Source organism: Lates calcarifer, linkage group LG13 (assembly GCF_001640805.2).
Source record: "Lates calcarifer isolate ASB-BC8 linkage group LG13, TLL_Latcal_v3, whole genome shotgun sequence".
NCBI classification, from domain to species: Eukaryota; Metazoa; Chordata; class Actinopteri; family Centropomidae; genus Lates; species Lates calcarifer.
In genome coordinates this window covers 4444527-4457607 of record NC_066845.1, presented here as the reverse complement: position 1 = coordinate 4457607, position 13081 = coordinate 4444527, and the positions used below count along the sequence as shown (strand labels likewise).

The window sequence follows — 13081 nt, the reverse complement described above, 5'->3', positions numbered from 1 at the left end:
GTGGTGGTTAACAATCCACCTAATACTCCACACGCAAAAACTAAATCATAGTTGTTTTTTTTTTTTTTTTTTTTTTTTTTTTAGCTACCTCAGTAACCCATGCTGAGAACCACCATTGTTACTTGTGGGCACCAAGGCTGGAGAAACCTACAGTGAATCTTATTTGTTAAAAGGAAGTTGAAACTTGTGTCATGAAACAAAGATCTGGCTGAGTTTTTGCTGTTGGCAGTCACAACCGATGTGGGGCAGAGAAAGTGATCCGAACAGATTACGGTCTTTTCATCGTGATCCAATCTTTTGTTAGGCTGATGCACAACTTGTGGTTGCACAGAAAGCAAAACAGCTCTTACTGTATTTTTATTTTGTATTTTTACTTACAGTAAAAGTATTGAGGTTTAATGAACTTTAACCTCAGGCTGCTCATGTGGGGCAAAGGTGAAGGCTGCGACCCTGGCCCACATTGGAGAATGTAGGCCAGGCCTCCTGGTGGTGATTTGCTGCCGGTCCAGAGAGTGACTGGAAAGGTGGAGCCTGAGCCGGTCTCTGAGGGATAATTGAGATCCTTATCGCTCCTGGATCAGGATGAGATCTTGACCTTAGGAGTGAAGGGTGTTTGGGTGTTTTCGCAGGAAAGTCCGGGACTGAGTGGCAGCAGTGGGACTGAAACGTGCCACAACCTGCATCGTTTTGCGGGTGGGGGCGCAGGAGGGGGGTAATTTATTGTCACCAAAGACGGTGTGTGCGTCATTGTCACTTAATTGTGTGTAAATGTGTACAATATGTATGCTGCCTCCCCTGGGAGCAATTTACATCCATAATGATATTGTTCACAGTCACAGCAGAGTGGTGTTATGCAGTTTGCAGAAATACGGAGAGCTATGAAGGACACATTTATATCATGAATAGCTGATAAAGGCGTCTTCAGCAGCCTCTCTGGTTCTCCTGCATCTCTTTTTGTTGTGTTTTCTGTTTCTGGTGGACGTTTTAGTTGGGTGGCTGTTCTGGAGCTTTTGATAATATCACACGATCTTCATCAGCAGATGGAGTTGTCCAGGTGCAGCTGTTAAGATACATGTCTTCTGAGCTCTTTTAAGGCCTTTATGTGTTATTTTTAAAAGCAGAGGTTCCCACAAAGTCATGGACATGGAGGGAACTGTCCTTAAAAACCTTATTTTTCTTTATCATACCAAAGGTGAAAAGTAAACAGTTACATGGATGTTATTATGTCAGATGTTGGAGAGAAAGTGGAGCATTTGATCGCTCGCATGGGATGTGTATAGGAAATGGAAAGTGCTACAACAAATATGAGTTGTTTGGTGCTTTATTGCTATAATTTTTCTAAGGAAAGTGTGAGGAGACAGATATAAATACTTCATTACAATATTGTTAGTAGCAAGTAAAAAAGGAACTAGGGAGAGGTGGAGCCACGAACAAAGGAACAAAGCAGCAGTAATTGTGCCAGTAATTACCTAAGAAATCATTTTAATGGAAAAACTGATGAGTATCTTGAGATTACCAAGAAGATTCAAAATGGCAACAGGGTACACAAATAAACCAATCAACTGGTCTGAATACAGTAAATGATGGAAAAATGTCACTGTTTAATATTGCAGATCATTTGCCAGTAAAGATTTAAGTGAGATAAGAAGTCTAAGGTTCAAAGCAGCAATTAAACACTCAACAACAACAAGGTCCATTTAGTAGCTGTTCAGGAGCTTTAAAACCAAAATGGAGGAGAGGTCCAACAAGTGAGATGATGTAACTTTAGCTAAACTGGCCACTGGTTACAAATGGCAGTGATGTTTTATTTTTTCCCTCTCTGTGATAAAACTATAGAAGTGTTTGTTTGTGACATACTGAATGTCGTATGTAGCACAAATAGGTCACAGTGAATTAATGTCAGTTACACAGCAAGGTCAACCTAAAGTTAACTAACATCAACCACTATAAGCTACTGGTCACAACAGACTAAACAAGCCTATAGCAACTACATCCCTGAAGGAACTGAGCTGAGCAAAGACGTGTTTCTTGTTTTTGAATTCAACTTTTCATTTGTAAGAGGACTGTGAAAGAAGATTATTTTGTTTAAAGTAGCGCAGTAAAAAAAATAGAAGTTCAAACATCAAATTCAGCTGCTGATGAAGCTTGTGTGATATGATTAAAGCGTGCAACAGCTACTAAATGTCTTCTCCTGTTTCTGATGTCAAGAATGAACTTTTGGACCTGAAGTTTTCCTCTGATGTTGAGGAAGAAAACATAAAACTTGGTCTTCTCTCTGTTGGATGCTGTTCAGGACAGGATCGAGGTTAAAGAACAGCTGCTATTCTCAATCATCTGACACTTACCTGGTCAGTGAGCAGGTACAGTGTCAGTGTTGGTCGGTCTGTTACTGTTCCAGTCATAGATCCACCTGTTCAGCACCAGCATGTGGCTTCTCCCCCTCAGCCATCAATCACTTTGCTCTCCATCCCCCCTCTTGCACCTCTGGTGAAGTGGGGCCACTGCCCTTTCCAGTGCTCTGCATCCGAGGAATGTGCCATGCAACAGACCCAACACACACACACACACACACACTGAGGGAAACATACCCCCGAAAGGCAGGATCGTGCAGTCGATGTGTAGATGTGCAGAGCAGCATTTTTGAAGGCCTCACAGTCGTGTTGCCTCAACAGGGGCGAGCTGCTTAGTGGAGCTTTAGGAGATGTTGGTGGAGTAATGACGGTGGTGATGGAAACTGATTCAGTATTTTCTGACTTTTGTGATGCAGTTTCTTATGGACTACTAGGAAAACTCCTATCCAGTGCTTTTTACATTCTTTAATAAAACATTAAACATTTTTTAATAAACAAGGAAGTCTTAATAACTTTATATTCACAAACTCACCCCTGTAAAAAAAATATTGAATTGCCAGTAAAATCTGGTACAGAGTATTTGATTTCTGAGGCAGATGGTTACAAAAATCTAATCATATATTGGCCAGTATTCATAACACATTACATACTGTATACAAATACTTTTTTTTTTTTCGAAAAAGTCCCTGAAATTGGGTTTTTAGAGAGTTGTAACCAGTGCACAGTCCTATGCAGTTTTTCCAGCCACCATAGGTAATGTGAGGATGCTTTAAAAAATAATGCAATCAACAGTTTGTCCTTTATCAATTAACAGTAAGCAGAAAAAATCTAATCTATATTTGGGGTGACCACCTTCTGCCTTTAAAACAGCCCCAATTTTCCTTGGTACACTTGCAGATTGTTTTTCAAGGTAGTTGGCAGGTAGAACTTTAGTCTGTCTCTGTGTTTCCTGTCTCTTCATGTAATCCACACTGACTCCATGATGTTTCAGGACTCCTTGTTCTTTGACTGCGAGGAGCTGAAATCAGCTGAGCAGACATTCCTGGTCCTAAAATAATGAATCGTGATGAATCTGGTAATCTCGACTTGTCATTTAGTGGAATCAGCAGCTGGTTGCTGGTTGTTGTTTCATGATGTACTCACATATTGCTTAGTTATTTCTGGGAGTAGAACAAGGTTTTGAAAGTTGACATGCTGGGTGCAGTGACAATGACACAATGTCCTGTCTTGAGCTCAAGTTTCTTTTCAGTGTGAATTTGTGAAGTGGACAGTGCAGTCTGTCAGTAAGGGAGGTGTTGTGATGTTTTTTTGTCGCTCAACCTCCCTCTTTTTTCGCTGTCCTTCTTAAACAACTTCAGTTGTTTTCCTTTGTTTTGCCTCTCTGTACCTAACAATCTCAGGATCCACACAGGATTAGTTATACTGGACAGCCAGAGACAAAGAACTACAGCTGACTGCCTCTGCCTGTCGCCTGTCTCCCCGTCACGCTGTGAAAGGATGATCACACACAGCAAAACAGACCTGTTACATGTACACAACACGAGCACAGTACATGATCAACCACGCAAACATCTCATAGAGACTTTCTCTAAAATCCACAGTCATCAAAAACGAGAAAAACTTTGTCACTTCAAATGTTATTTTCTGTCTTCTTATGTGTCAGTCTGTCAGCCCACAGATGCCCTTAATGATCCGTAACCCCTGTGACCTTTAACCCGCCAAGCCCTCTCACAGTCGGGGTGTTATTCCCTGAATCGCTCTCCTCTCCTCCATTGTTTTAAAGTGCTCTCAAGCAAAAGAGATTAGTATTGCCTGGAAAACATTTGCATGAATTTGATACCGATTGATGTTACCGAGTCCAATGGAACAAGCTGTTGAATTATCACATTTAAAGGAATGATTCAACATTTTGGAAAATACTCGCTCACTATTATCATGTCATTTCTTGGACGAGGTGTTGAATTAGAGGATTGATACTACTGTCATATCTGTGTGTTTACTATGAAGCAACAACCAGCAGCTGATTAGCTTAGCATAAAGAAACAGAAGGAAACAGCCTGCTTCTATACTAAGGTTTAAAAAAACATTTGCCTGCTAGCATCTCTAAATATCACTGACATTTTTTTAAACAAGTTGTTGAAAGTGTCCAGAGCCTAATCCCCTGTAAGAGACCCAGGCTAGCTGTTTCCCCCCATTTCCAGTCTTGTGCTAAGCTAAGCTAACTGCCTCCTGGTTGTAGCTTCATATGTTCCTCACAGAGAGAAATATCAAGTCTCTCATTTAACTTTGCTCAAGAAAGAAAAAAAAGACTGTTCCTTTAACAGAACTGTCTCTGTAGTTACTTGTATCGTCTGGAAAAGTAGCCCAGTTTATCCTATCCTATCCTATTTTCCTGTTTATGTATTATAACATTATAAGGATCTTTAAGACCTCTAGATCAGGAGACATTTATGATAAATTATGGTTTTCCCTGCTCTTTTTTTAAACATTATATTTGGGTTTGCACACACTGAAGGAGGCCAGTCTCAAACACAATGATGAGGGTGTCTTTTCTTTTATCCTCTGTGGTAGGTGGCTCAGTCATGCAGGACTCTTCTTTAATGGACGACATGCACTACAACTTTCATTCTTTAAAATACACTGCAGTCCCATGCACAGCGACAAAGAGAGAAGAGCTCAGGAAAAGAAAGAAGAAATCTCTTTAATATTGGTTTGTTTTAGATTAATCTGTTTCACATATTTAGATCAACTGCTGACTTTTTTTGTGTCTGTGTTTTCCAACAGTCCTGAAAATAACGAGCAGAGTTTTCCTGTGAGATGCAATTAGTGTGGAAACAATACACTTAGTACTCCTCGAAATCCTGATCCTGTTTGTGTGTGTGCGTGTTTTAGACAGTTTGTTTACTCAGCCACTGATTGCCATATCCTATTTATATTTTAATATGGGAGTCCATAGCAGCACCACCTGTACCACACAGTCCTGCAAACATGATGAATAAATCCTGTTTACGGCTATAACCCCTCCATGTTAGGGAAGATTTTTATTTTTTTTTTTTTCATTCTTCATCTCTGTTGAAGCGAGAGACTGACATCACATACATTTTGCTAACCATACCAAATCAGAAATGTCTCTTGATCCCACCCAGACATTCCTCATGCTGCCAGGCCACCCCTTCATCTCAGCAGAGGGCTGTCATTCACCACTTTGTCTGGTCTGCCTCACCTATGTGTGTGTGTGCAAGTCAATACATGTTCTTCATATGTCCAAGTATCTTATGATGATATACTGTATGGAGGCATGATCTCACGCAGGCATGAAAGGAGTAGAAACTCCCCGTTTCAACTTCTCCTCTGTCATATTTTGAGATAAAGCCGTCACTGTGCGCCTGTTTATCACTCTGTTAATAAACACTTCAGCGGCTGTAAATCTGTTGGGCTCTTATCTCAAATTACTCATCAATACTTAAATATTTTGTCATCTTGGGAAGTGTAATTTAATTTTTGGCAGCACTTTTTATAAATATTCAGGTTATATAAGGTTGTGGCTTAACTACTCCCTGTTCTTGCTTCAGGTATGAGCCTCCAATTATATCAATATTAGTGACCTTGCATCAGAAAGCAATATTACACTTCAGTATATTTGCTTATTTACACATTTTGTGTTATGGAGGAATATTATCATTTACACTGAGTTGTGTTTTTTGTTCCCATGGCGAATTTAAGTTCAGTATTCACTCTCTTTTAGCTCCATTTTGTTCTCCACCAGCTCCTGAGGGAAATGCCTGGTTCTTTAGATGATAAATGCTCCATTATCAATCAATCAATCAATCAGTGCTGCTTTATTAATCCATGAGGACAATTTGATTTTGGGCACAAGTAAAAACAGCCAGGAAACATACAAATTACCAGCACTAGCAAAGAAGTTAACAGAAGTGATAAAAGTCATAATAACGATAAGAATAAATAAATACAAAAAAAGTCCACAAGGCAAATGGTTTATTTAGCTTCAGGAGGAGGAGAAGTTTCTCAACCTACACAGGAACCAGTCACCAATGTGATGCATTCACATGTGCTTTTTCATCAGGGTTAAATCAAGCAGAGTTTAACAATAAATGTGACTAAACAAACCGCAGTGAGAGGTTACATGGATGTTTCATACAGGCGTATGAATTTCCTTGTATCAGTGGGTGTGTATATTTTTGTTAGTGCTTTAACCCAACCACCAAGCTCTCTGGTTTTCAGACACACACACACACTCCACCCTCCTCCTCCTCCTCCTCCTCCTCTTCCACACCCTCCATGTTCCTTCCTGTTTCCTGTTCCGCTGTCCGTTGCACAGGAAGCCTGGTCGTGCAACTGGACCGCGACAGAAACTCGTGAGTCACCGAGCTGTAAACTTTGCAGACATACAGGAGAAAAGAGCGAGGTGTTTTGCTTTTTTCCCTCTGATCTCCATCTCTAACCACTCTAGCTCATGCATTGTTTCTCAGACAAATGGCTCATGGGGTCTTTAACTCTGTACAAAGCAACATTTGTCCTCCACGTTTAACCACCTGCTGACTCTTGGCTTTACCATCAGTGAGTAAGCTCCATCCAGCTGGGAAGTCTGCAGACTGTATGCACCTGCTGACTCTGATCTACGTCTGAGTCAATCAACAAAAACACAAATTAATAATCCTTTGTTTTATGAATCATCCACAGCGGTGAAAGAAGTATTTGGCTCCTTTGCTTAAGTAAAAGTACTAATACAGCAATGTAAAATACTCCATTACAATGCATTCAAAACTCCACTTAAGTAAAAGCACATGTATGAGTAGCACAAGTATGAACAGGTAGATATACTCAAAGTATATATGTCTTACATAATCAAATAAAATTGTTGCTGATTTTTTTAATACAACATTTATTGGATACATGTTTTTGTCATATTATTCTTCCACAAAAACCAATTATACAAACAAAAAAAGCACTTCTCAGTCAGAGTCAGAGAAAATAAAGAAATAAATTCATCATCTGGAGTTGTCAAATTCAACTCTATAACAACCACTGCAACATAATAAATACAAGAAATACAGCTGCCATTATTATTGCCCTTATAATTTAATCCTTACTTGCCCTTATAATTTAATCCTTACTATCATCATATTCTAATTAAAGTTTGATTTACACATCATATTTTAAAATATTTGTGTGTAAAATTGTAATCTGTAAGGTCACTGTAACTCTAGCTAACAAATAATGCCAATTAGTGCAGATCCACCACTTTTCACCCCTGATCACCTACACTGTTTTGTTGCTTTGTAGTATCCATACCATAAACTTTCCATTATCTGACAGTGTAACCAGTTATCTGCAGGTGTGAGGAGCTCAGGGAGGGGTTGTGACCCCCATCAATTGTGTGGAATTCAGCTTCGATGAGATCATGCCTGGTCAGTCGAGGGAAGCAACTTTCGACTTGCCTGACCCGTGGCCGGCTTCAGAGTTCAAAGTTCATGTCATGAGAAACTACTCCCTTATAGCCCAGTCCAACCTCCCCACCCCCTCAGAAAAATGCACTGGTGGCTTCACAAAACTGAAATCAATACTCAGCCTGACCGAGATCTGACATGACCTTAACCGTGCGGCCTGGTCGCTGCGCCAGGCTCAGGGAGGTCAAGTTTAGAGGTCAGAATAGGTCTCTGCGTGTTATGTCATCTGTTTCTATGAGACATATTTGTGATAGCAGCAGCTTGTTTGTTTACATTCATGTTTTAAACTCCCTTTGGCCAGAATTTGTGTTTTTTCCTCCCAGTGTGCAGCATTTATGGCAACACTTAACACCTGCTCTTAAACTGAAACACAATGAAACCAACGTGTTTCTGCTGTCACAGCTCTTTTTGCAGTGACCATTACAGGCTTTAAGTAAATCCCTCCTTCATCTTCCAGACTGCTGTGCATATGCTGTGTGTGTGTACGTGTGTGTCCCCATGCTTGCAGGAATGTCTGCTGGCCAGGCCTTTTATTAGGCTCATCCATACCACCACATTATAGGCTCCTGTTGCCAGGCAACTCCAGGTTCTGGCTGGTTACCATGGCGAGCGCCCATTGAGTGACGTTGCTGGCCCTATTTGCCTCCCTCCTTATTGGAATGAGGGCCTTTTTAAAGGTGCACCCCCTCCTACCCCACCCCGACTCTTTCTACACTCACACACACATATACTCACTTAACCCCTTGCTCACACACACACACATCCCCTGCGCTTCGTCACCCTCTGTGTGGTGACTAGAGGAGTGGAACTAACAATCCGACAAAAACATCTCACTGAGGCAGACCAGACTGGACCTTCCAGGGAGTGTCTTTGTATAGAAAAACCCATAGAGAGCCCAAAGTGGGAACGCCTACTGTAAGCAACTGTGAGACTAAATTAAGTCTGCTGATATTCTATATTTCTCTTACTGTCAACAAATCCCATGAAAAGCCTAAAACCAACAATTCATTGGTCAAAAAAACAAGTATTCTCTGTGTAGATAAAACCTGATATAGGTTACTCCTCTGTGCCACGGAGTAACATTCTTTAAAAACTACCATGCCCAACTGCTTTAAGTAATGAAACTTCAAATTTATGACCCATTTTTAAAGATCTATGTCTTCACAATACTTGGACTTTGGGCTGAGTACTGAGGCTGAGTGTTGAAGGATGGACTGTTGTTGGTTTTAGTCTTTTTAGGTGAGTTTCACCAACGTAACAGTCATTTTTGTTACCAATCACTTTGTCTGTTATTTTCTTGAGTTAACACATTCAAGTTGCTTGTTTTGTTCAACCAACAGTCCAAAACCCAAAAGATATTCAGTTTGATATCAAAGAAGACTAATAAACCAGCAAATATTCACATTTTATAAGAAGGAACCAGTGAATTTTTTACCATTTTTTCTTAATCAAACGTCTTAAACAATTATGAAATTGTTGTAGATACATTTTTTGTTGCTCAATTAATTGGTTAATTGACAAACAGCTACAGCTTTACATGAAAGATCACTCTTGACTTTGGAAATATGAAATATATAGTTTGGAATTATGATATCATTTCACAAGGCGATTGTGATTCAAGCCACTCTTACGAGTTTTCTTCAGACCATTCATCTGAATCACATGGTTATCAACACATGGAGTTTGCTTGTTTGAATTTCTCGACTACAAGTGGACCTTGAGTTAGGATTGTTGTGTCAAGATTCAATTTCCAAAATGAACTGTCATGAGGCCAAGACACCTGAGGAGTCCTGAAAATGCTGTGAATGAAATCCTAGCAGCCGCTGAGGACGCACCTCAACAGATCCATCTCCATGACAACTGAGCAAACTCTATCCACTGATGAAGACCATGTGATATGGTTGAAAGCGCCAGAAAAAAGTAGTTCCATAAGTGTTTTGTCAAACTAAATCATTATATTATGAATTTCAGAGATTTGGTGATAAAGTCTTAGTCTCATGTCATAATTTTATATCAGTATTGTTCTACGTGCAGCTGTGTAGTTAAGTGGAAAATAATAAACATGCAGGAGTTTTTTTGGGGGGGGGTTGGATGTGGAGAATAATCTCTGGTGAATAATGAGCTCAGCCTTGGTTGACATTTTACAACAAGTTCTCCTCTTGTGGTGTGTGGCACTGATCACACACTCTCCTGACTGTATGTGGACTTTCTGCAGGGCCACATTTTCAACTTTTAAGAGGGCATATGACCTGCTAAGATTCTTAAGTCACCAGCAAAACAAGTATGCATAAGCTTTTGTAATCCAGGGCTGTTACTCTCAGGATGAAATATCTCGTGTTGTTGTGTTTTTCCACAAGTTTTTCACAACAATCCTGTATCTTTAATATCTTTATTATTACAGTGCAAAGTATTATCCCCGGTGTTTGTGGTGCCCTTGAAGCAGCTGTGGTTAAACTAATGACTTCAGAGTGACGGTGTGTAATCGTTCGTCACGGAGTCCATCTTCTCTTAGCACCGTCCTCACGGAGGGAGATGGGTTTGTGACGACTAATGAATGGAGTGACTTGCGGGAAGACGATTCCAGCAACTTCTCCGCAGCTCTAATTTGAACGCCTTTCAATGACTGCGGATGAGGAGGGTGGGGGGTGGTCTGCTACGGCGAGGTGGGGGTTGTTGGAGTATTGTGAGCTGAACAGCAGAGCCCCACTCTAGTTGAATGGGCATTGTCATCTGGATTTCTATGGCTAACCAAAATACTTTCTCCCGCCGTGGGGGTTTATGGATTCGTGGTGGGAACGGCATGCATTACGCACAGCCGCGGAGGGCAAGTCCTGTCTCTGCGGACCATCACAACACCAGTTGTCAGTTGTTTTTTGTTTAAGAACACACGTTAACTAAAGATTTCAGACAATATATTCAGTTTAATCTTAATAAAATGAAACGGTATTGCATCTTCATATACATGAATAATGAATCATTACATCAAACGTCAACAAAACCAACAGAAAACAGCGTTTATTCCTTGAATAGTTTGAAAAGAAAAGACTTCCTGCAGTGACAATGATGCAAAAAGAAAAAAAAACAACTTTGCAGGTGCTCAGTGCAGCCGTGTACAGGACTTTAACATTTCATGTTGTGACCTCCGGATCTCCAGGCTCTCCGGAATCTCTACATGTCCAAAAATAGACTGCAAACCTCAAAGTCACCGCCACCAACTTCTGAACAACACAAAAGCCTGTCCGTGATTTATTAGGGCTTTACCATGCATGCACTTTTCTTTCTTTTCGTCTTTCTTTATTTGCTATTGGACATTGTTGGAGTCCTCAACATGTCGGCGTCGTTCCACTAAAGGAAATGGGTCCTTGAATGCGTGAGAGTGCAATCATTCTCAGTTTACTGTACACGTTTGTGCTGACAATGCACATCAAGGCAAAAAAAAAATGAACAGTGTATATATTCGATGGCGAGAGTTCCTCTAGAAAAGAAAACGTTTGTAGTTACAACGGTAAACAATTCAAAATACTAGTAATTTCGAAAACTTACAAAAGCAGGTACCTAACAAAGATACTCCTTTTTGTCGTGAGCTACCTCTTGTGGTTGACAGTCTTTTTTTTTTTCTTAATCTCCTGTAGATACAAAAAGGATTTGTGAATTTGCGGTCCGAGCGTATTGAAGGTAAAACAGCAGAGGTGCTTCCATTGATTTTCAAAGTTCAGATTTCTAATTTTAAAAAACTGCAGGTGCAAAGATAACGTCCGTTAGGAAAAAAAAGTTTTTCAAAAAGCTGCAGGTCACTTTTACGCACCGCCTGCCGTGAGCCACGTAGCTACACATAATTCCTCTTGTCATAGTCCCCGTTCTGCGTGGCTCTCTTGGTCGGTGCGTATTTTACTGAGTATCCCGAGTTCCCGCTGGAGGGACAGGAGCAGCACAGCAGCGCTCCTCCGATCAGTAGCAGCGCCGTGGCCGCCCAGCCGATGTACAGCGCAGCGCCGATCTCCCTCTTCTTGGATGCGGGCACCTGCGGGTTGTAGAAGTCCGATATGATGTTGTTGGCCATCCAGCAGAGAGGCACCAGCACGAACAGGCCGCTGATGATGTAGATGACCCCTCCGGCGTTCACCACCCGGGCTTTGATGTACTCGGTGCGGATGCAGTTAGTGCACTGCGCGCCGGCGATCACGACCATGAGCCCCAGCACGCCCATCACCGAGGAGATGATGGTGAGCGCTCTGGCCGCTTGTAGGTCGTGGCTGAGGGCGAGGACTGAGTCGTGCACCTTGCACTGCATCTGGCCCGTGCTCTGCACCACACACGACATCCACAAGCCGTCCCAGATCGTCTGAGCCACCACGATGTTGGCCTCGATGAAAGCCGTCACCTTCCACATGGGCAGTCCGCACGCAACCATCACCAGGAGCGAGCCAATTACGCACAGCGACAGTCCCAGGATCTCCAGTCCGGCCGACACCATTTTCGCTCTTTACGATCAGTCAAGTCTGTCTGAAACTTTTCAAACTCTGCCCTAATTTCTCTTTTTCTTGAGAGCAAGGTGTGTTTCTGCTCTTTATGTCTTCGTTCTCGCTTCGATGTACAGGAGCGTCAGTCCTTAGTTGCGCATCACTCTACTCGGAGATGGAAGAGACAGCAGCTCTGAGTCTCTTTGTTAGTGAGTGGATGTGAAAACAACTGGAATCACAGTAGCACCGAACCACGAATATCTGCGGGGTGGGGGTGTGTGAACTAGGAGGAGAAACTTTCCTCCAATCAGCTGTGGCCGCATCCTCAAGAGACCAATGAAAACGCAGGGAAGTTGTGCGACTGAATAAAGCGGTCCAGAGCGCATTGTGCGTTTGAACAGTGATTTACAATGAATAGAGGGGAGCAGGAGAGGGGGGCGAGGGCACACGGGGGGTGTTTTAAGGGTATGGAGCGGCTGAAATGCAGTGGTTTGGTGAATCATGGCGGTTGTTATTGATTTTTCGGACATAGAGTTTAATGGTACTTGTCTGTGGTATCCATGGCTTAAAATGGCCATTTCACACCCACTGTGGTATGTATGAGGCTCTTAATTGGCTGACAATAAAATGCTAGTAAAGATGAAAGAAAAGAAAAGCAAATATAATATTCATTTAAACTGTATTCACTTTAAATTTGAAGCAGCTTTTTTCTTTTTCCTCTATGTGATTAGACCGATTAACCGTCACACATTAAGTTCACTAAATGTCTAAAATTATGCAAAATAGTCTTAATTTCATACTT

At 41.4% G+C, this 13081-nt stretch overlaps 1 protein-coding gene across 1 annotated transcript; it reads right to left on the bottom strand.

Moving 5' to 3' along the window:
- Positions 1-10720: 10720 nt before the first annotated feature.
- On the bottom strand, positions 10721-12683 carry cldn5a (claudin 5a). Its single transcript, XM_018673882.2, has one exon. It carries the CDS (start codon positions 12291-12293, stop codon positions 11646-11648), a length of 648 nt encoding a protein of 215 aa, XP_018529398.1. The 5' UTR covers positions 12294-12683; the 3' UTR covers positions 10721-11645.
- Positions 12684-13081: the final 398 nt, after the last annotated feature.